Raw genomic sequence first — 20,336 nt, forward strand, 5'->3', positions numbered from 1 at the left:
CCATGCAAGCCCAAGCCATGCCATGACCGCCATCATGCTTCATGGATGAGCTAGTGTGTTTTGAAGCCATTCATAGTTTGGCCTTTGCATCCATTTTGAAGCGGGTTAATCAGTCCATACAACTTTGGTCCAAAACTTGTGTGGCTCATCTCTTTGTAAAATCCAAGCTGGCATTCCGATTCTTCTTGCTGATGAGTGGTTTGCATCTTGTGGTATGGCCTGTATATTTCTTCTGCCCCAAGTCTGCCTGTATATACTAAGCATTTTAATAAATCAATTTCAGGGGGGAAAAACACTGCCGAAAAAATGCGACAAATATTTCAGGACACTTTATGTAAATGCTTGGTGGGCTGGATTAAAGAATGGAGTGTACCATTTTTATGTTCCTTCGGCCGTACTTTGCCAAGCACTGCTCAAACATAAATTATTGCCACCCCAGAAAAAAAAATCATACGTACTTATAAATCAATGTTAACAATGTTTTAATAGTTACATAATCTCTGTACATATTCAAACTTTAAATTACAGTAGTAAACTATGACAGCATCATCAACGGTCCACAAGATAAAATAATGACTGATTTCCACAATAGTGCACTCATTAAAAAAAAAAAATCTGGAATATCGCTTGTGTTGTACGGAATGGTGACATGCTCGTCTGTTGGTAAATACAATTTTATAAAATGCTCCCAGCTTACATGAAATGTTGAACCTTGTTTTCAAGCATCCCAGGGGTGTGTCCTGCTCAACAGTTGACACCCAATCCAGTCCAGTGGTCGGGCACCATGAGAAAGTATTTGTCCATGGCCTCGCAGAATCGGGCGCGGTACAGCTCGGGCGACACGACTGTAGGCATCTTCCCTGCAGAATGACATTGTGGTGCTTAGTTACAGTTGCTCGAAAAAGAATGTGAACACTTTGGAATTAGAGAGATTTCTGCATGAATCAGTCATTGAAAGGACAACTGATATTGCAAGTAACAAGATTAGACAAACACAAACACAAAAAAATTTAAAAAATAGTGAGGCATCCAGGCCCTGAGTGAGGAGGAAAGCAGTCCCAAACTATGAAACTTCACGGTTGGGATCAAGTTTTGATGGTGATGTGCTGTTCCTATTTTCTTCTACACAGTGGAGTGTGTTTGCTTTCCTCCATCCACACAATCGTTTGCAATTACCACTGCGGAGCATCTGGGTGCATTTTTTTTTTTTTTTGTTTTTGTTTGGTTTTTTTTGAGCAGTCACCTCCACCATGGTGTCCTCCATCCATTCTTGTTTCATGTTTTACACTTTGTAGATTTGCTAGCACAGATACTTTATCTGTAAGTCTTCAGCCTACATCAGGGCTGCCCAACCAGTCTATCACGATCGAGTGGACTGGTCCCAAGTCGATCGCAAGGGGTGTAGGGAGAAATGGAAAAAAATTAAAAGATTTATGTAGCTGTGTTATGAATATTATATATTGTTGTGTTACTGTATACTGCACCCGAAGCATCCTATCAGTTTCACTCTCACAAAAGATTACCTTTAACCTACAGTGGCACGTGACCTGCATCACCGAAAGTTGTTAGCGGTCAGCCGTCTGCAATTGCAGCTTGCGATCAGAACTGTTGCGATATATCTTTTTTATTACTCTCATTTCAAGTTTCATCTGCAATTCACCGATGGCACTGGCAAAGAATGGGAATCTGAAGCGTCAGGAGAAGTATTTTACAACAGTACACGTGAGCTACAATAATGATGTTCTGCACTAGACACGCTGCAAAAGTGCGTCCCATGCCTCCGTGTCAGGTCTCTACTAGGGTAGGCAGTCAGTCATTTCCTTGTCACAAACTCAAAAAGTTTTGGATCTACTTTATTTTTCTGTTTCATGCCGGTGATTGAGGACCAACTCTGTTTCATCTTCATTCAACCCAAAAAACGAGCTTAGGTTTGAGTAGCGCACCGGTTTAATATAAAGCGAGCACTACCTTGACCTCCGAGAATTCCAGTGGATTTGACGACCATCTCCAGCCTTTTATCCCAAGTGAAAGTCCTGATGTAATCTGTGAAAGGAGACACCGTATGAGATTGCGACAAAAACTTGAGCGCGGCCGTTACTAGTTCTTTTTTTTACCGATGATCCCGACCACTAGCTGATCGGTAGTGTCGTCGCGTCCCACCAGCAGCGAATAGTCGATGATGAGGTGGCTGGACAGGAAGTAGGCGTCGCTGTGAATGGCGGCGCGCAGCACCGACTTGCAATGCGAGCGGATGTACAGGGGGTTGTCGTAGATGAGCTTGAGCAGGTTCTCGTCCAGCAGCACCACCTCGCAGCTCTCCTTGCCCGAGTCCGTCTTCACGTTGCGGTTTCGCAACGAGCCCTTTAGGTCGAATACCTTTCAAGGGGCAATGAGGACATCTTAAGTTCTCATTCATTTGGACTGCGCCAAAACGAGAACTCGATTTACTTTGGCAGAGCAGCCGACAATTGGCATTTGCCATAACCAACATTAGTATATTTGAGAGAAAAAGCATGTTATTTTGCCTCATTCAAATCTTAATATCTGAACATTTAAATATGTAAACTAAAGTGCAATCACATTCGTAAATGAATGGCTTCTGGTTTTTGAAATGTAAATTACATCATAACTTCTCCTCAGCTGCCGGTTAACCTGGCCGATCTTCGACCCACTTTTCTCGAGATTGTTGCTACGTTTCTCCATTTTCTGTTATCTCTTCTATTATTTTCTTCTCTTTTCTTTCTTACCGGTATTTTTTTATTTTTCTTCTTCGTGCTACCGCTATTTTTATTTTTATTCTTCGTGACAGGGGTTCACTTTGGCCTGGGGAGTCAAGTTCAGCATTCGCTTCAATGATATCTGGCACCATCTAGCGTCGTGAATGGGTATAATGTCTAGACCCCGAATATAAGACGACCCCCACCTTTTCAGTCTTATTTCAATGCAAAAAACACAGTCTTATATTCGGGCCAATACGGTATATTGATTTCAAAGAACACTAGAACCAACTTTGTCATTTTGAATTTCACACCACTGTCCATCGCATTCAACTATTTGAATGCTAAGGGAAGTCACATGCTTATTAAATGTTTACCCATCACCCCCACGAAAATAACATTTCCCAGGACATTTAATCAGACTTGACTTACCTGAGCCATCTTGCGTCCATAAAAAAGGTTTTCCATCACAAGCAGGTCCAGTTTCTTCTCAGTGTTGTTCTGAGAGTTCTTGTAACCGATGCGATAAACGCCGAGAATCTTCGCCAGAGCAGTCGGCCTCTGTGACACAAACGTATTGGTCAACAGAGAGAATACGCGTCTGTTTGCTAGCTTGTGATGCACACCTTCTGCTGCACAGCGCCGGTGATGTAGGTAAAGTAGTGGGGAGCAAAGTCCAGGAAGGATTGGACTTCCAGTCTGGGCATCTGCTTCAGGATGAAGCGGTCATCTGAAACAGAGAAGAAGATGATGTTCTAATCTCAAAGAACAAGTACCGCACACCAAATTAGAATAAATCCTAATTTTGTTTCAGATGTGTTCCACTATTAATTTAATGTATGAAGCATTAATTGGTCTTGTTCAAAAAGCTGCTATTTATGTACTGCATATATTGTTAGAAATAGGGAATACACGTTTTAAACAAACTTAGAAGCATTTAAACACGCTAAAATGATATCACTATTACTCAACAGTGACGGAAAGGACATCTCAAATCGCATAATTTTTCTACATTAGCAAAGTCTGGCGATATTTTGGCAACAAGTGACAAATGACATTGGTACAACATGAACACTGCAAAGGCGAGTCAGAGAGTGTGGATGAGCCAGATGTGACGGAAGGGAGGTACCTTGTCCTGGGCTGCAATAGAACCAAATAAACCATGGACTACTTGACACATGCTCTTTATTACAAAATGATAAGCTATTTTTGTGTGTCTTCACCCATTTTGGAAATGACCAATCTACTGCCTTGTTTCTTCACCCTTTCGGGGACAGTGGTTACTACAATGGACAGTTTATCAGGTTACAGGTTGTATGAAAGGGTTAATGTCTCAATTTCGGTACCCTAACAATGTGGTACACATAATGGCTGTTAAAATAAACAAATAAAAGGGTAATTGTCTTGGTCCATAGACAACATAAAATGTCCACAAGTAAATGTCCTGACTCTCAAATGAATTAAAGTATGGAGTTTTACAACATTTTGTAAACAAGTTCCTTGCACAGTATTAAAAAAAAATCATCTTGCAAGATGTGTAAAGGGTTTCTAATGCTGATTAGCATTCCAGTCGACCAAGGGTGTCAAACTCATTTTAGCTCAGGGGCAACATAGAGCAAAATGTATTCGACAAGTGGGCGGGACCGGTAAAATCATGATATATAATTTAAAAGAACCGCTGTCAATATTGCCCATTGAGAGTCAAGTTTATGATAAAAGTGCAGTAAAATAAGTTTAGAGACACATTTTACTTGTGTCGTGTGTACAACTATCATCGGCCATTTGGCGACTCTGTTTATTCAGTTGGACCGTACTATTTTTGTACTTTACCAAATCATCCCAGGGGCCGGATTAAAGTCGCTTGCGGGCCGGGAAGGCCGTACGTTTTGATACCCCTGCAGGTAGACCCTGATGTGGTTGTGTGTGTGTGGACGTTAGTTAGTTTTCAAGCCAGCCTTGTTTTTTTTCCTTTTCTCTTGACATAAATTTTCATTCAGCGCTCATATTTTTATGAATTGATAACCAGTTAACCTCTCCTATATCGTGGTTCATCTTTCAGACCTCTGCTACAGTATGTGGCTGTTTTTAAGCAACCAGTTTTAAAAATTGGGTTTTTACAGGCAAGTCCGAATTTAGAGTTGCGGGCTTTCGGTGTAGCAGAATTTTGTGCCACAGCATGCCACGCAGCACTGAGCTCTCCTGGATGTAGATGCAGCGTAATCAAGTAATGAGAAAAAGCAGACAGGTCCACTACTAAAAGAAAGAATATAAGCCTGTGGAGTATACACTATTATTTGGGTGTTCAAATATACAAAATGTAATTCTCTTCTGTCGTTTGTGATGTTGCTCCACTTGTGTTAAAGTTGTAGTTGAAGGTTTATAACTACCTATGCTAGCATAGCTATACATCTATGTTGTTATGATAGCATTAAACTAGTGGACTTTGTTCAAACAAATTATATGGTTTGACTTTGCTTTTAATTCTCTCATTTTATGTGTCAGTTCTTTTTCTGGAAGGAATTATAATAGTCAGTGGTCCGACCTTCCGTGGCATAGAAGACCGCTCCAGACTTTCCGCCACGTGCCTGCCAGTTGACACAGTGAGACAGCGAGCGGATGAAATCCTCCTCAGCACTCTCCAAGATCTCTTCCCGCATCCGGTGGAACTCGTCCGCGTAGTATATCCGACAGTAGAACTTGGCGTTGGCGTCTGAGAACTCTAAACAGAGGGAGCGGCAATGACTTCAGCTTGAAATGAGAAAATTGCAACATGTGCGAATAGTGAAAAACCAACAAAACACCAAACTTACGCAGTTCGATATGGGGATTCTGAGATTGCTTCTTTTGATTATCGGCCACATCAGCATCCTCTGCAGGTAAGACAAGTGAGCAAAGATGACATCACACGCAAGTGGCTGATGATGAACGCATGCAGACATCAACACTCACTGGACGGGTCGGCTTCTGAGCTGTTGCGACTCTGCATGGATGAATCGCCGAGCCTGGCGGGGCTGCCCTTGGCTCGGCTCTCTCCGCTACTCGACAGAAGTTAGGAAGTTAATGAACACTTCCTTCTCTGAATGGATCATTATACCAGTTTTCACAGAACAGCAAATGGGACAAACCTGTTGGCTTGTGACACCTCGTCCGCTCCTGCGTTGGACATCTTGGATAACTCATCGAGAGCTGTTTTGTATTCCTTGCAGCTGTGGCCAGGAACAACAATACTCAGGTATTTAAATATATATGCATATATACAGTATATAAGAGTGGTCACCTGAGCGCAAAGGCGATGATGGAGCTTGGCTCCTTCTCGCACACGGCAATGGGTACCCGTTCATGTTCATACATCAGGTAATGCTTGTCTGGGTCACTGCGACACAGAAAGTGATGTCACACCTCAGTATTTTACATAACTGAAGCAGGTATTGATTATGTTCAGCGCATTAATTGGCCAGATCGCTATTTGGTTCCTTATCATCCAATTATTTGAGTTCAGCATAAGCGAGGAATGCATATTTGGAGACAGCCGTGATGCATCTATGCACTGGACCAGACAAAAAAAAAAAGTGAGGGAACACTAATTTCTTTAAAAAAAAAAAATTATACGTGTTAATGATACACGTCCTAGTTTAAATAAAAATATGCTAAATAATTCACTTCAACCTACAAATTCTCACTAGACCTCGGATGGATTTTTTTATGCATTCCAATACAGTTTCAACAAAACTTCAACACATTCACCCACAGAAAATATTCCAAATAAAATATTAACTTTTTTTTTTTTGTGGCATCAAGTGGTGATTGCAATACTCACAATGGAAAGGGAATAGAGTTGTAGCTGTTGCCCGGCAGAAAATTTGCCAGAATAGCTTTCATTGTAGACTTCTCCTTCACCTGACTGTCAGTGGAACCCAGCAAGTGTCCGTCAAACACGTCTAGTGACCCCGGAAAATGCAGAACATTTTAGCATAAAGTCGTTTCCCAAACGGGAATTGTAAGTTGTCTTGCGTATCTCTACCTTCTGGGATGCTGACAGAGTCCGGCTCTATGATGGAAGGGCCGGGCGTGTTCGGCTCGGCTCCAGGTTCCCCGGGCGACAGCAACGCAGTCGAGGAGGAGGATGTGGAGGGCAGTGTACTGAGGAGACGGTCCTCTGTTCAAAAAGAAATCTTCCAAGGTTGGCTTTGCTGAACAGGATTTCACACAAGATGGAAGACTTACCTTTGTCGCCATTCTGCACCACCGGCGAGGGGTTACGTGGTGAGGAGTCCAGGGTGCTCTGTCATTCAAACAAAAAAAAGGGCATCAAGTCATGAAAACATATTGTCAGTAACTGAACATACCACACTGACCTTGCTGTCATCAGCAGCGGTTTGCCGGTGACGGCCTGGGCTCGGGGGGACTGACAGACGCTTGCGGCCTTTCTCCTGCTGGAACAGGTCTTGCAGCCTGAGGAGGGCACGAGTGGAGGAACTCAGCGACATGCTAGGATATGTGACATTGGTCAAGAGCAGCCACGACTACGACCTGCTGTTCCACGACTGGAGCATCTCACAGAGGCTCTGTTTCTTCATCACTAGAGACTCGAGCACTGCCTGGAGCTGCTGCGGAGAATCCAAACCACAGACCTGAAATCGCGCTTGGAGCTTCTCAATCCAACTGCGCAGCTCAGCCTCCTCCATCTGCACACAGAAAAATGCCACTGGCTACATTAAAAAGCAGTAGGGAGAGGAAATAAACAAGGAAGAGACAAAGGGCTTACGTCTTTTTGGGCAAAGAGGTCCTCCATCTTCTCCTCTCGAGTCTTACTGAAGGTCTCAGTCTTCAAGGAAGTGAGGCGATCGTCAATGGCCAAGTAGACCTGCGTCACTCTGAGATCAGAGACACAAGAAACTAGTGGATAACGCATTCAAAATGATTTGGTACAGTAGAAGACATATACAGGGGAACCGCTAAGGCCCAGTGATGCCAACTTCTATCATCACCTCTCAGGAACATTCTGGATATTTTGTCAGGAAAATTTGCATCTCAGCCAAAATAATAAAAACCTGCCACCAGAAAGTCTCTGACCAATATAATAATTGACGCGATTGCTAACTATTCAAGATTTACTGACAGTGTGACAGAATGACACCTTAGAAGCTATATTAGGTCGTGTGGTTAATTAGCAAAGCTGAAAGGGTTAAAAAAATAACAACAAACAAGTAATATAGCTGGCCACCATGTTCATTTAAACATGTTGCTAATAATGAAATGCATCTTCAGTTACTCCTTTGATGTTTTGACAGGTTTGTTGACAACTGATGGCTGAAAGGCTTTCGTGATACTACTGAATCAAGTTAGTGTTGATTTCAGCTTATTTTTGTGATAAACATCCACAATATGTTGCAGACTGGAGGGTTGATTTACTTGAGGGAAAAGTCTTTAAGGTCCTGCTGTAAGATAGCTTTGGAAGGCCCCAGGTTCCTGATCAAAATTTTGGGACGGGGAAGACAGATCTCCAACAGCCTCACAGATGTGTAGCTGAAAGCAGATGTTTCACTGAATTACTGGATGGAAGGCATTAAGTTGGACCGAGTGAAGGCTTGTGACCTACCTGAAGGAGGCCACCATCTGGTTGTAGGAGAAGTACTGGTGGTAGTCTTTGTGGATGGAGTGCCCGCAGGGCTCAGCGTTGGCCCGCCTAGTGTACTGGTGGCCATAGAAGTGTAGCTCCAGGTATTTGGCAAAAGACATTGACCATGAGTCATTGGACAGCGGCACCACAGGGGTCACCTGAAAACGGGAGGCATGATTAGAACACACAAGGGAAAGTTATTATTACTCTTATTTTTATTATTATTCGCGACCTGTTTGCAGATTCGGCACCAGGAGTAATTGAGAATGGTGTGCTGGTAACCGGGAACAGGAGAGTCGAGCTCTTTCAGCACAATCTGCACACAGCCGTTGCCGTGCACAAAACGGCGGATGTGGTGCACCATGGGAGTCTCACAGAATATGCTGGGACACTGGTAAGACGACCTGAAGGGAAGCACAAAAAAATTGTGTTGGAAAAGCATAGAGGTTGAAATTGCACCTATATTAACACAAGAAAAGGTCTGGCTGCTCAGCGATCCGCCTTATGCTCACAACGGTCGGGGTGGGGGGGGTGCTGGAGCCTATCCCAGCTGTCTTCGGGCAGTAGGCTGGGGACACCCTGAACCGGTTGCCAGCCAATCGCAGGGCACACACAGATGAACAACCATCCACACTCACACTCACACCGAGGGACAATTTAGAGTGTTCAATCAGCCTGCCATGCATGTTTTTGGAATGTGGGAGGAAACCGGAGTACCCGGAGAAAACCCACGCGGGCCCGGGGAGAACATGCAAACTCCACAAAGGGAGGCCGGAGCTGGAATTGAACCTCTGCACTGTGAGGACAATGCACTAACCACTGGACCACCGGGCCACCCTTATAGAAATATTTAATTAACAAAATTCCAAAGTTCTTCAGCGATATTTTGGGATGGGGATAAATTCCTTTTTGTTTCCCCCTCACCATTTGTAGCAGGGCTCAGCCCCTACCCTCAGTGGCTATCATAGGATTACTGAATTTTGTTGAATGAATCTGTTGGTAATTTATTTGTAAATTTGTAAGACAGCACATTTCCTGTACCATCATGGCAACAGTTTGAGTTTTCTCCAATGGGAATTTGTTTTTAAAATACACATCAATCAGTGTCAACCTTCGGTTCCACCCAAGTGCATTTCAATTAATAAGGCAGCGCTACAGCACATCTGCTGAAATTGGAGGAAAAGAAAAATCAGATTTTGTTCAGTTTCTGTTTTTATACACATTACAATCGTTTTACCTGAAACAGTATCTCTCCAAGAATACACCAAGTGAGAGGTCATTCTTTCCGTAGAACTCCATGGTGACAATCCTGTTGTCGACAAATTTAGTTTACTACTAAAGTCATGAAAACACAACTTTGAGTACTTGTAGTGGTTATGATCCAGTCGAGGAGTTTACCAGGGGCTGACGCAGGGGTTTGGAGCGTTGCTAGACTGAGCCGAGGAGCTGCTGAAGAGCACGCACAGTCGCTGATGATTGACAGGCGTTAGACAGTCCATCTAGAACAAAACCAACAAAATTTATCAACAAGATAACACAAAACCAAAAGAAGTCTGGAACCACAGAGCCTTCCTGACCTTAGGGGCCAAGCTCATCTCACTCTGCTTGCTTGGTTTGTCATCTTCACTGTCGGCCTTCACAGGGCCCTTGATGGATGGCGAGGGCGTCTCCTCAGTTCTGTTGTGTCCGTTCACCAGACCGATTGCGCTGACAGTATTGAAGGGGTCACTGGCTTCCCTGTGTCGAATTCGCCCCCCCTTTGCTCTGTACTCTGCCAGCATATTAGCGAGATCCTGGCTGCTGCTCAGTTGCTCAACGATACGGGTGCTAGTGAGGCCGTGGCACGGAAGGACGTCGATGGGCTTCAATGGAGTGACACCGTTTGTCTGACTGCCGACCAGCGAGGAGGACGCAGAATCTTTGAGGAGCTGGCGCTTCCGGCGCCCATCCAGTTCTTTCAAGTCCTTGTTGATGAGGGGGGAATGGTAAACCTGTTGTATGGAAGGCACAAGTGAGAATGACCACAGACAAAGTTTATTAACATGTTGACACAGGAATGATCACCACCCAATGCAATATTCATTTAAGTCGGACAAACCATTTTTGGTGTACTTTTATGAAATATATTGCTGTGATAAGACAAAATTTAGATACCTTTTCGGGAAAGTAATCCCTGCTGGGGCAGTGCATGCCAGCAGTCGTGAGGAGGAACGGTTCTCGAAATGTAATGAAGGGTGAGATACACAAGATGATGTCCTTCAGCTCCTGCTTGAAGACGGCAGAGATGGACTTCAGGCGGTCATCGGTCGACGTCACCTGCTCTGCCACAAACAGGCCCGTGTCGTCCTGCAGGGGGTCTCGGAACAACCTGAGTGTCGATATTTCTGAGCCCTTATCCTCAGTGCTTTCCATCTCTTCCTTTTCCTGGTTTTCTCGCTCCGATGTTTCATCATCAGCTGTCCTCCCGAATGAGTTCGCTGTCAGCTGCTGATCTTCTTCCATTAGAAAGGGCGGAGATACCGACAAAGGAGGAGCAGGAGGGCTGGAAAAAGGTGAAGAAGTCATAGTCTCTTTGATTCCACCTTCTTCACTTTCGAGAGAGGAAGCAGATCTCCTTGGATGGTCCTGGCTAATTTCCAATCCACGGGGAAATGTCTCATCCTCTGGATTTCCAGATGTTGCACCATCATCATCAGTTCTCACAGTTGTGTCGTGTCTCTCCTCATCCGTCTGCTCGGCATTCGCCTCACCCTTTGGGGACATGCCATCCAGCAGGCAGGGGAAGGAGGCACTTTGGGCCAAGCTGGGTGGCATGGCAAACTCATCCATGAGGAAGGAGATCTCCAGCTGTGAGTGATAGGCCACGCACACCATCATCATGATGATCTCCTTCACGCGGGCCAGCTCGTATTCGGAGGCGCCACGCAGCTTGATAGAGCAGCCCAGGTGGGCAGCGCAGCCTTCAAAGAACATCAACGTCTTGACATCATCTGTGAGCAAGCACACACACAGTCCGACCAATGTTTCACACTGGCTGAATGAGAGACATTTACCTTGACTGAAAGAGAGAACGTAAACACTCACCGTTGGCCAGGTTGAAGGGCTGCATAAAGAACTTGTGGCAGGTGCCCAGCCGAGGCTTGGTAAGGAGCTGATCCATGGACATCACTAGGTCACCTTGGGTCATTCGACTCACTCTGTCCAACACTTGCTAAATTGAAAAATAAATAAATAAATAAAAGCGTGAAACCTCACCAATTTGCGGTCTGGTCTTCACAAATTCACATACACATGTGGTCAAAATATTTTGGTACTGCGCTGTTAATGAAAGAAAAATCATCATTAAAAAAGGAAATATCATGATATTAATACATAAAAATGTAATGAATATCAAGCATTTGAATTATGGTTCAAGGCGGCCCGGTGGTCCAGTGGTTAGTGCGTCGACCTCACAGTGCAGAGGTCGTGGGTTCAATCCCAGCTCCGGCCTTCTTGTGTGGAGTTTGCATGTTCTCCCCGTGCCTGCGTGGGTTTTCTCCAGGTACTCCGGTTTCCTCCCACATTCCAAAAACATGCATGGCAGGCTGATTGAACACTCTAAATTGTCCCTCGGTGTGAGTGTGAGTGGGGATGGTTGTTCGTCTACAGGTATGTGCGCGCTGCGATTGGCTGGCAACCGGTTCAGGGCGTCCCATGATGGTACATTTTGCTACACCACTTTTGAGACAATTATTGCAATCAAATAATTGGACCATTTACAATCGTGCACCGATGACAAAGGCAACTCGGAGCCACGAAAACTCCAATTACCATTCATACGCATTTCGAGGTAATATGCTTCAAACGGACATAGACAGTCTCACTCAGCACCGGGGTTCTTTTCCCCGATCGGTTATTGGGGCGATTGGTGGGATGGCGAGTGGACAGCATGAACGCTGGACAACATTGTGTCTGCAATTGACGTGCTGTCAAACACATCACAATTATCTACCAATTATTTTTGTCTATTTTCAACCTGTTTGAGCTATTTCACCTGTAATGTTTTGTTTGTTTATTCATTTATTTATAATCTGCAACACTAAGTGTTGCGGGCGTTAGCGTATACTGCATGTCACCATGGTGAGCCACAAACTGACTGTGTCATAACTAACAGAGACCAAGCCCTCCGCAGAGCCGAGAACAGACACACAGCCAAATAAATAATAGGAGGGGTAACGGTATGATCTCATGAATGTGTAACTGACCGGTTTGACATTAATCACCAAGGTGATTCCATGCTCCAGCAGCATGTCCTGAGCAATACGAGACACGGTTTTCTCCACCAGTACTAGGTTTGGCCGGACGTCCACTATGCGTTGAACATAATTCTTTAAAAACTCTCGTTCCTGAAACAAAGAAAAATCTTCTGTGGATCTGGGAAAGTACAGCAGAAAAAAAAAAAAAAAAAAAAGTTGCAACAAACAAATACTGACCTGCAGCACAATGGGCTCAATGCAAGTAAACTTGGTTTCTTCCCTGTAAAGATACTCAATGGAGCACTTCAGCAGGAGGATCTTGGGATTCTTAATATAGGAATTCATCTAAAACAAAAAAAAAAAAACAAACAAAAAAAATACACAACTGATAAAGGTCACGTGGTATTGATAGTAAGGACAATTTTGTACAATCAAAACATGTTGCCAAAATGACATTTTTCATAGGGTTCGACTCATCCGCAACCCTCAGTATTGATGGATTGCGACAAGTGGGAAACAGACACGGTAAGCCTACTGTATTGCATGGACTCCTCAGTTTATGACAGTCCTGATGTTACACATGGTGCGCAGTTATGAACTACTTTACGCAAACATGCAACTATATGTTATCAAAGAGCACAAGAAAGCATGCTCAGTTACTGCCATACTTACTGTTTTGTTTTGTTTTTTTTGTTGTTTTTTTAAATCCATGGCCTGGGACTGTCTTTCTTGCATATATTTACTATAATGACTTCATGACTGTGTAAGCAGATGTTAGTGTTGATCCGAATGTTTGAACTTTGGTACAAATTCAGGTTCAATTACTCCCATAGGAGTAGAATTCCGTTGAAAAGCAAACCACCCTTTCTTTCAAAACGAAATTTGAAATGAAAACAAACCTGACCTACCTTTTTGTGCGCAATGTTCTTGGTGCATACAAAGCCATTTACCACAGTTGAATCAAACTTTCTCCCTCCAGGAATCTAAACACCAACATAGAGATTAGGTTTTATTAACCCTTGGGCACACTGAAATGTCCGAAATGGCCCTCTGTCACCCACATGCTCCTTTACCTTCTTAATGTGAACCAACTGTCTGATGTCCATGTCATCGTCGCAGTTCCGGACATCTGGCCGCACTGTCTGGACCACCTGGCGGACGACCGGCACAATGATGTCGCGCCAGGAAAGCGACAGCGACTCACTGTAGAGCAACTGCTGCAGCAGTGCCATCATGTGACTGTGATTGGCGGACCTAAGAAAGGGGCGTATGAATTTAGTTTTAATATAGCTACACCTGAACAGAATAATTGATATCTACAGTATATCTTGTATCGACTTTTATTGCTCAGGTGGATTTTGTTGGTGCATCTCCACTCACAGGAGCCTCTCCATGGCCTTCTTCTCTCCGTTCTCCTCTCTGAGCTGGTCCAGCGAGCTGTGGTGCCAACCGAGAGGTGTGAACAACATCTCTTTCGCCTTCTCCTCCACACGTCGGTTGAACAAGGACTCTACAGGAAACATCAAGTCACGTTGGAACTGGTCGACTTTGCTAGTTTTGTAGCTTGCTTAAACTAATATGTGTGGTGAAGGATACTACCTTTAATGAAGGCATCACTGATCACGATGTTCTGTCCTCCCTCCTCTGACATGAGAAATTCAGCTAAAAAAAAAAACAGAGAAAGTTATAAGTGATGGGGACAACATGCACGCAAGATTGGCTCAGCCAGTCATTCTTAAGTGTCAGTGAAATGTATTTCAAGTGAGCAGCCTCAGGCATGGTAATTTGAACACACCTTTCTGGTCAGCAGTGGGAGGCACATGGGGATACTTGGACTGCTTCTTAATGTGGAAGTTGACATTGTTGTGCTCCATGTTGAGGCTGATGGAGGCAGCCGAGTCGCTGTCCACCACGGACTGAGAGCTGCTGACGGACGTCCTCTTGCTGAGGTTGGCAGAGCCTGGACAGAAAGACATAGTCACAGAGTTGAAAGTGGACCAACAAAATTAACCGCTTAACCGAAAGAACAGGTGACACATACTTGATATGTTGTAGTCCGATTCGTCTGCAAGCTGCTCTGTGTCACTGTCATCAAACTTGATGTCCTTAAACCAAGATGGCTCAGAATGCCCCTCCACCGAGTTAACGCTGTCACTGTCCGGAGACGGTGTTTCTGAGAACTCTGTGCTCTGCAGACCAGATAGGCACCATCAGTATGATAAACCATCTGAGAAAAACACCGAGGAGTTTTACTCACTTGCAGAGGGCGGTAAAGGGCATACTCGTCTCTGAACAGCTGGTCGTTGTGCGTGATGCAGTCCAACCAGCGGCCATCAACCAAGGCCTGGCCGATGGCGATTGCCTGCGCCCTGAAGATTTTTTATTATTATTATTATTTTTTAATGGCATTCTAGTTAAGGTAAGCCATTTTAAATCAAAAAGAATTTTTCTGCAATTAGCAGCCTAACTTTCGTCCAACCAGAACTCATTTGCTGCTCTTAACACAGTGTGTGTGCGTTCAGGAATTCACCCTGACACCCCAACACCACCCATTAATTTCCAAACACGGTTGAGTTGATCAGTGACATCACTCTACAGCAGCTATAAAATGACACAAAACGTGTGACATGATGTTTCGTCGTCAGGCTACTCCTCTGAACAGCCTCTAGAGCAGGGGTGTCAAACTCATTTTTGTCGCGGGCCACTTTGGAGTTACACCTTCCCTCGGAGGGCCGTTACGACAGTGAAACCAAATAAAGGTTTAAATCATCACATCGTATTATTACTTGTACACAAAAAAATGATGGCTCACTAGTTTTGAAATCAGTATTTGTTCAATTATTGCTCAAGTGAGTGTAAACAGGGTAACAAACTTATTGCAAAATGTTACCGTTATTTATTACGTATGACAATTTGAGATTTCGGTACAGGAAGTTGACACTGATGATTTGCTTTCACGGGCCACATAAAATGACGTGGCGGGCCGGATCTGGCCCCCGGGCCTCGGCTTTGACACCTCTGCTCTAGAGCATGGAAGAAAAAACATACTTGAGTCTCTGAGAGAAATGTGCATCTTGACAGATTTGTCAGGAAAAATCCTGATTTCAAAGTCACGCCAACCAAACTGTGTACATTCCATGAAGTCAATGCTTTCCAGCGAACATGGCTGGAACACACTGTATATATGCAACTTAGGTGTGTAATTTTACATGACACATTGTAGGACTGTGTATGAGAAAGTGTGTTAATATTGTATTAACATTTGTTTCCATAGACATAGATAGAGCTTATGTTTGACTTTACTATATTTGAACGAAGGGAGTATAAAGTTGTGTAACTTGACGTTTCAGTTGACTTGGTACCTGTTGAAGATGGTGCCGTTCCTCAGTAGCCAATTGACCAGCTCCTTTCCCACAATGCAGTTGGAGTAGGTCCTCAGCCAGTACCTGTGGTCCTGGAATTCCATCCCTGTGTTGTTGTGGCAGATTTTCTTCCACAGGTCCTTTAGTTGCGATGAGTCCTGTAAGAAAGGCAAGCCCATAGGACATCAGTGATGTCTGCACCCAGGGAACAAACCGTGCAGCAGTAAGAAGAAACCACCAAAATGTTCTTCCTCTCCTCCTCGCTATGGTCCAATTTGGTGACACTCTTGGCGCCCGACAAGGCTCGTGTGGTCGGGGGGCTGACCGAGCTGTCGTATGACGGCACCATGGATCCAGAGCGGTCTAGAGACAGGTTAGAGACACTGGCAGACCTGATAGAGGATCATCAAAAAAAAAAAAAAAAAAAAGTCCCCCCAAATGAATAAAAGGGCATGGAAACTTTTTGGTAGAGGAGCCTGAAGGCAGAAATAAAATGCAGTGGTACAGCAGAAGATGCAAGCAGAGACTATGGAGTCTAATACTGCAGCATTCAGCGCTAGGGTGCAGCTACAAGGTCAGGTCATGATAGTATGTGTTTATTTTTGTCACTTCTAGCCTGACTAGATACTAGAAATTGTACTTTTGCCAGTGAAGACGTCACACTGGGATAGCAAATAGAATGCGCACAGCCAAAATGGACATCAGAAGTCTCACAATAAGGAAATAACACCCTGTTATTTCTCAAAGTATCGTGTGTCAGCGAAAAAAGCTAATGATTAAAAACTCAAATTCATTGTTGTAGATTACTTCACTATATCCCACCTGGCTTCCTCCAAATCACTATGCTGCTATATATGTACTGGTAAGGATGAGGGCCACAATATATCATTACACCAATCCCACATACAGCTCGAAATAAATAAATACATAAATAAGAATATTGTTAATAATAAATATTGAATACACACCATACAATATTTGAATTACAAAATGATTTCTATTTCTAATGAATGCGAAATTATTCATCAGCTGTTGGTGGAATCTTTCAATGTCAGTCTATAATCAATAGCCGAAGCCCCTCATTGAACTCCCATTTTTTAATCATTCAAATATAGACCGGGAGCCCACTGACCCACCTCTTCCTCGTGACCCACCTCTTCCTTGTGGGAGATTTACCCACATCTTCTTGCAGTGTGGCGAGTCTGGAAGGGAGAATGCTCTTCTGTGGTTCTTGATGGATCATGCTAATAAACACACATCGAAACACACACACACACACACACACACACACACACACACACACGCACGCACACCAACACACACACACGCACACGCACACGCACACGCACACTTTATTGTCAGTTTTTTTTTTTTTTTTGGCCCTCATCGTCTTCCCTCCCAAGTGCTCTTAGGCCATTTAGCGTGAGCATGAAAAACAATTTACAATGTACTCCTCTAAACAGAGCACTGGGCTGAAAAGAAATGAAGAAAACAAATGGCGAGACTCACGTTTTTCTCATCCCAATGGGAGTTTTTCTAGGCCAGAAGAGAGGAGGAGGGAAGCGAGAAAGAGAGAGGGAGAGAAAGAGAGATGAAGATAGAGAAACATTTTCTTTTGAGGAAGGTTGATAGTAGAGAGGGAAAAAAAAGCAGCTGCAAGTACGCCGACTCAATGCGAACAAAGCACGACAAATGTGGTGAAGGAAAATGAATGCATTGTTGGACTAGGACAAGGTCTTTCTTGTTCAGTACTTGGCAAATTAAACCTTTAACTCTGCCAATCAACAAAGTGGTTAAGAATGCACAATCTAACAAAAAGATGATTTCCTGAAGTTGTCACATCCCTTCCTCCTTTTATAAATTTAACGAAGAGCAAGGCAGGAGCAGGGGACATTCGGTCAGGCCAGGAAGTGGAGGCAGGGCCTCCACATCCCCTCCCCTCATGTGAAGCGTTGGAAAGTTGGAAAAACAACTTCCATATTTTTTGGACCATAAGTCACACTTCTTGTCATAGTTTGGCTGGTCCTGTGACTGATAGTCAGTTGCGAATTGTACATATTAAAATTAGGGCTTGGACTGGAACCCAAAATCCCCGTTACCTAATTAGGTTAACGTTCGGGTTCTGTACACTACACTACATCTTCTTTCCACCAGTGGCAATGTACCAAAATTTGGTGCCAACCGATAAAACAAAAGAAGAAATGGAAGAAGTAGTAGACATGCATTCCTGCTGGTAGCCAACTTCTGCATAGCATGTCAAAGAAGGAGGTGCACCAAAAGTTGTCAACCACCCAAAGGAAGTAGGAGGAGGAACGGAAGAAGTAGTAGTCATGAAAACTAACGTGTGACGTAAGTTGGCTTCTGCTGTTTGCAAGGATTTACCATTCAGAGCAGCAAAAGGTGCACTAACTGACCACCTTTGGCCACAATAAGATGGGGGATTATATAAAGTAGTTAAAGTATGCCATTTTACACTAAGAAGGGAAAAACTTTACTGCAGATAAAAGCGCACGTTTTGAATGCAACCGGGATTCATTCAGTGCCGTCAATATGGGGTGAGTTCGGAAATTCACTCTGACGCCCTAACACCACTCTGACAGCGTTTGTGCTTGTGGAGGCTGATCGATCCCCTCCCATTCATTTCCAAACATAGCATGTTATGAGAAAGCAATCAGCTGGTCGTGCTTGAAGTGAAAGGACTTCACAATGGTTTCACCTCTGCCAGGTGAGGTCTTCCTCCAGGAAGATATTCCTGCTTGCCTTGCGTCCGCCCACGGGCGTCCGCGGCTCGCTGGGTTCCAACACACACATAGAGCATGAAGAGTCAGACAAGACGTTCAGGTCCTCGCCGATGGAGCCTGACTCCGCTGAGTAGGCGTAGTTGAGCGCTATTTTTCGACAGTACGTACAGGCTCGCAAGTCTCCTAGAAAATGGTACAGTAAGGCGTACATATGATGCTGGATGACGTGGGTCTTTTCCTTCATCTGTCGCGCTGCTTACCTGTGTAGCCCATGAACTTTCCAGGTATTTCCTGGTTGCAGCAGCGACTACAAAAAATCTGGCCGCACAGCCTGCAGTGATGGCGCCGACGGAATGTGGTAAACTTCTCGTTGCAGTCATAGCACTGCTTACACGGGCTGTCGGGCATCCAGTACTGCTTCAGGTCGCTGTCCTGAAAGGGTGACAACAGTGGCGACACACTTGGTCAAGGCTGGATTTACGATATACAAATCAAGGACAAGTAAACCATACATGATGATTAACCCTCTGGGTTAGATATTTGTGTCCAGCTCCTTTTCTTTTTTTTTTTTTTTTTTTAACAATTGCAGCAGTGCTAATTCAAATACACTTGGTCAAGGCTGGATTTACGATATACAAATCAAGGACAAGTAAACCATACATGATGATTGACCCTCTGGGTTAAATATTTGTGTCCAGCTCATTTTCTTTTTGTCTTTTTTTTTAACAATTGCAGCAGTGCTAATTCAAAGGTACTGAAACTTCCCAGGATTAGGGATTTTTGTATGATTTTGTAATATCCGACTTTAGCCCTTTAAACACATCAATAAAATAATCTTGACACCAAATCGTACCTTTTGATTCTATTTTCCTTTTTCATTGGATTGATGTCTGGATGTTTTGATTTTTTTTTTCCATCCAAAAAAACATTTGTTTTCATCCGCTTCAGCCGAACACATCACTGCGTGCAACATAAGTCTGATGCTTTGCTGCTGAGCCATTAGAACACATGACGATAAAATGACTGGCCAAACCTATTTATTTGTCACTACTATTATTAATCATCTGAATTAATTATCAATATGATGAGCTTTTTTTTTAAAGAATATTATGCGTTTTTTATTCAGTATCGTGATAATTATCCTATCGTCAGATTTGGATATAATTACATCCCTACTCCTCATTACTATAAACAACTCCTATGACCTCGCGAACTCCTTGAGCTGAACCCTCACTTGTACTCTGTTACTACAACTTTTGGGATAGAACCAAGCCACTCCCAAGTGGTACAATTACCCAACCAAGACTACTACGTCTGTCCTGCAGTCTACCTCGGGTGTAGCACGACTGCCCCACATAGAACTCGACTCCTACGTGACAATGAAGGATACATATCATTTGTATTGTTTTTTTTTTCCCCGACAGTTGGTGTCATGTCTTGTTCATTTTTCATACAGTTTGGGTTTTTTTTCCCTACAGTTGGTGTCATGTCTTGTTCATTTTTCATACAGTTATCTCTTTTCGGCTGTTCTGTCGCTCCCCTCTTAAACCTTGTTCTGTCTGACTGCAAATTTTAATACATGCATAATACAAACACGGGTATTAAAATGCATGAGTGTTAATATTTGTATTTGGTATTGTTTGCGTTCGTCTTTTCACTTC

At 43.7% G+C, this 20,336-nt stretch overlaps 1 protein-coding gene across 1 annotated transcript; it reads right to left on the minus strand.

Moving 5' to 3' along the window:
• Positions 1 to 465: 465 nt before the first annotated feature.
• Positions 466 to 19,133, minus strand: pikfyve (phosphoinositide kinase, FYVE finger containing). Its single transcript, XM_019876924.1, has 39 exons — positions 18,936 to 19,133; positions 18,651 to 18,858; positions 17,444 to 17,470; positions 17,071 to 17,178; positions 16,173 to 16,326; positions 15,935 to 16,092; positions 14,830 to 14,941; positions 14,614 to 14,761; positions 14,368 to 14,532; positions 14,172 to 14,234; positions 13,953 to 14,082; positions 13,646 to 13,826; positions 13,481 to 13,555; positions 12,810 to 12,917; positions 12,582 to 12,722; positions 11,422 to 11,548; positions 10,492 to 11,327; positions 9,915 to 10,328; positions 9,736 to 9,836; positions 9,575 to 9,646; positions 8,570 to 8,741; positions 8,317 to 8,495; positions 8,130 to 8,243; positions 7,483 to 7,591; positions 7,248 to 7,402; positions 7,073 to 7,169; positions 6,942 to 6,999; positions 6,739 to 6,873; positions 6,535 to 6,655; positions 5,995 to 6,090; positions 5,843 to 5,923; positions 5,667 to 5,752; positions 5,528 to 5,587; positions 5,260 to 5,436; positions 3,344 to 3,447; positions 3,150 to 3,278; positions 2,115 to 2,376; positions 1,969 to 2,043; positions 466 to 860 (listed from the first exon to the last, which is right to left on the minus strand). The coding sequence occupies exons 1-39, from the start codon at positions 19,081 to 19,083 to the stop codon at positions 745 to 747; spliced, it is 5,802 nt and encodes a 1,933-aa protein (XP_019732483.1). The 5' UTR covers positions 19,084 to 19,133; the 3' UTR covers positions 466 to 744.
• Between the last annotated feature and the right edge of the window lie 1,203 nt (positions 19,134 to 20,336).

The sequence above is a fragment of the Hippocampus comes genome, unplaced genomic scaffold (genome assembly GCF_001891065.2).
Source record: "Hippocampus comes isolate QL1 unplaced genomic scaffold, H_comes_QL1_v1.1 scaffold110, whole genome shotgun sequence".
NCBI lineage: Eukaryota > Metazoa > Chordata > Actinopteri > Syngnathiformes > Syngnathidae > Hippocampus > Hippocampus comes.

What these genes read in the sequence shown, in the direction of transcription:
- pikfyve (XM_019876924.1), bottom strand. Translation starts at nt 19,083, where the DNA reads ATGCCCGACAGCCCGTGTAAGCAGTGCTATGACTGCAACGAGAAGTTT. An exon ending in AACCCCTGCGTCAGCCCCTG is followed by an intron (nt 9,647 to 9,735) that starts GTAAACTCCTCG and finishes TGTCGACAACAG; the next exon opens with GATTGTCACCATGGAGTTCT. An exon ending in CAGATGGTGGCCTCCTTCAG is followed by an intron (nt 8,244 to 8,316) that starts GTAGGTCACAAG and finishes ATCTGCTTTCAG; the next exon opens with CTACACATCTGTGAGGCTGT.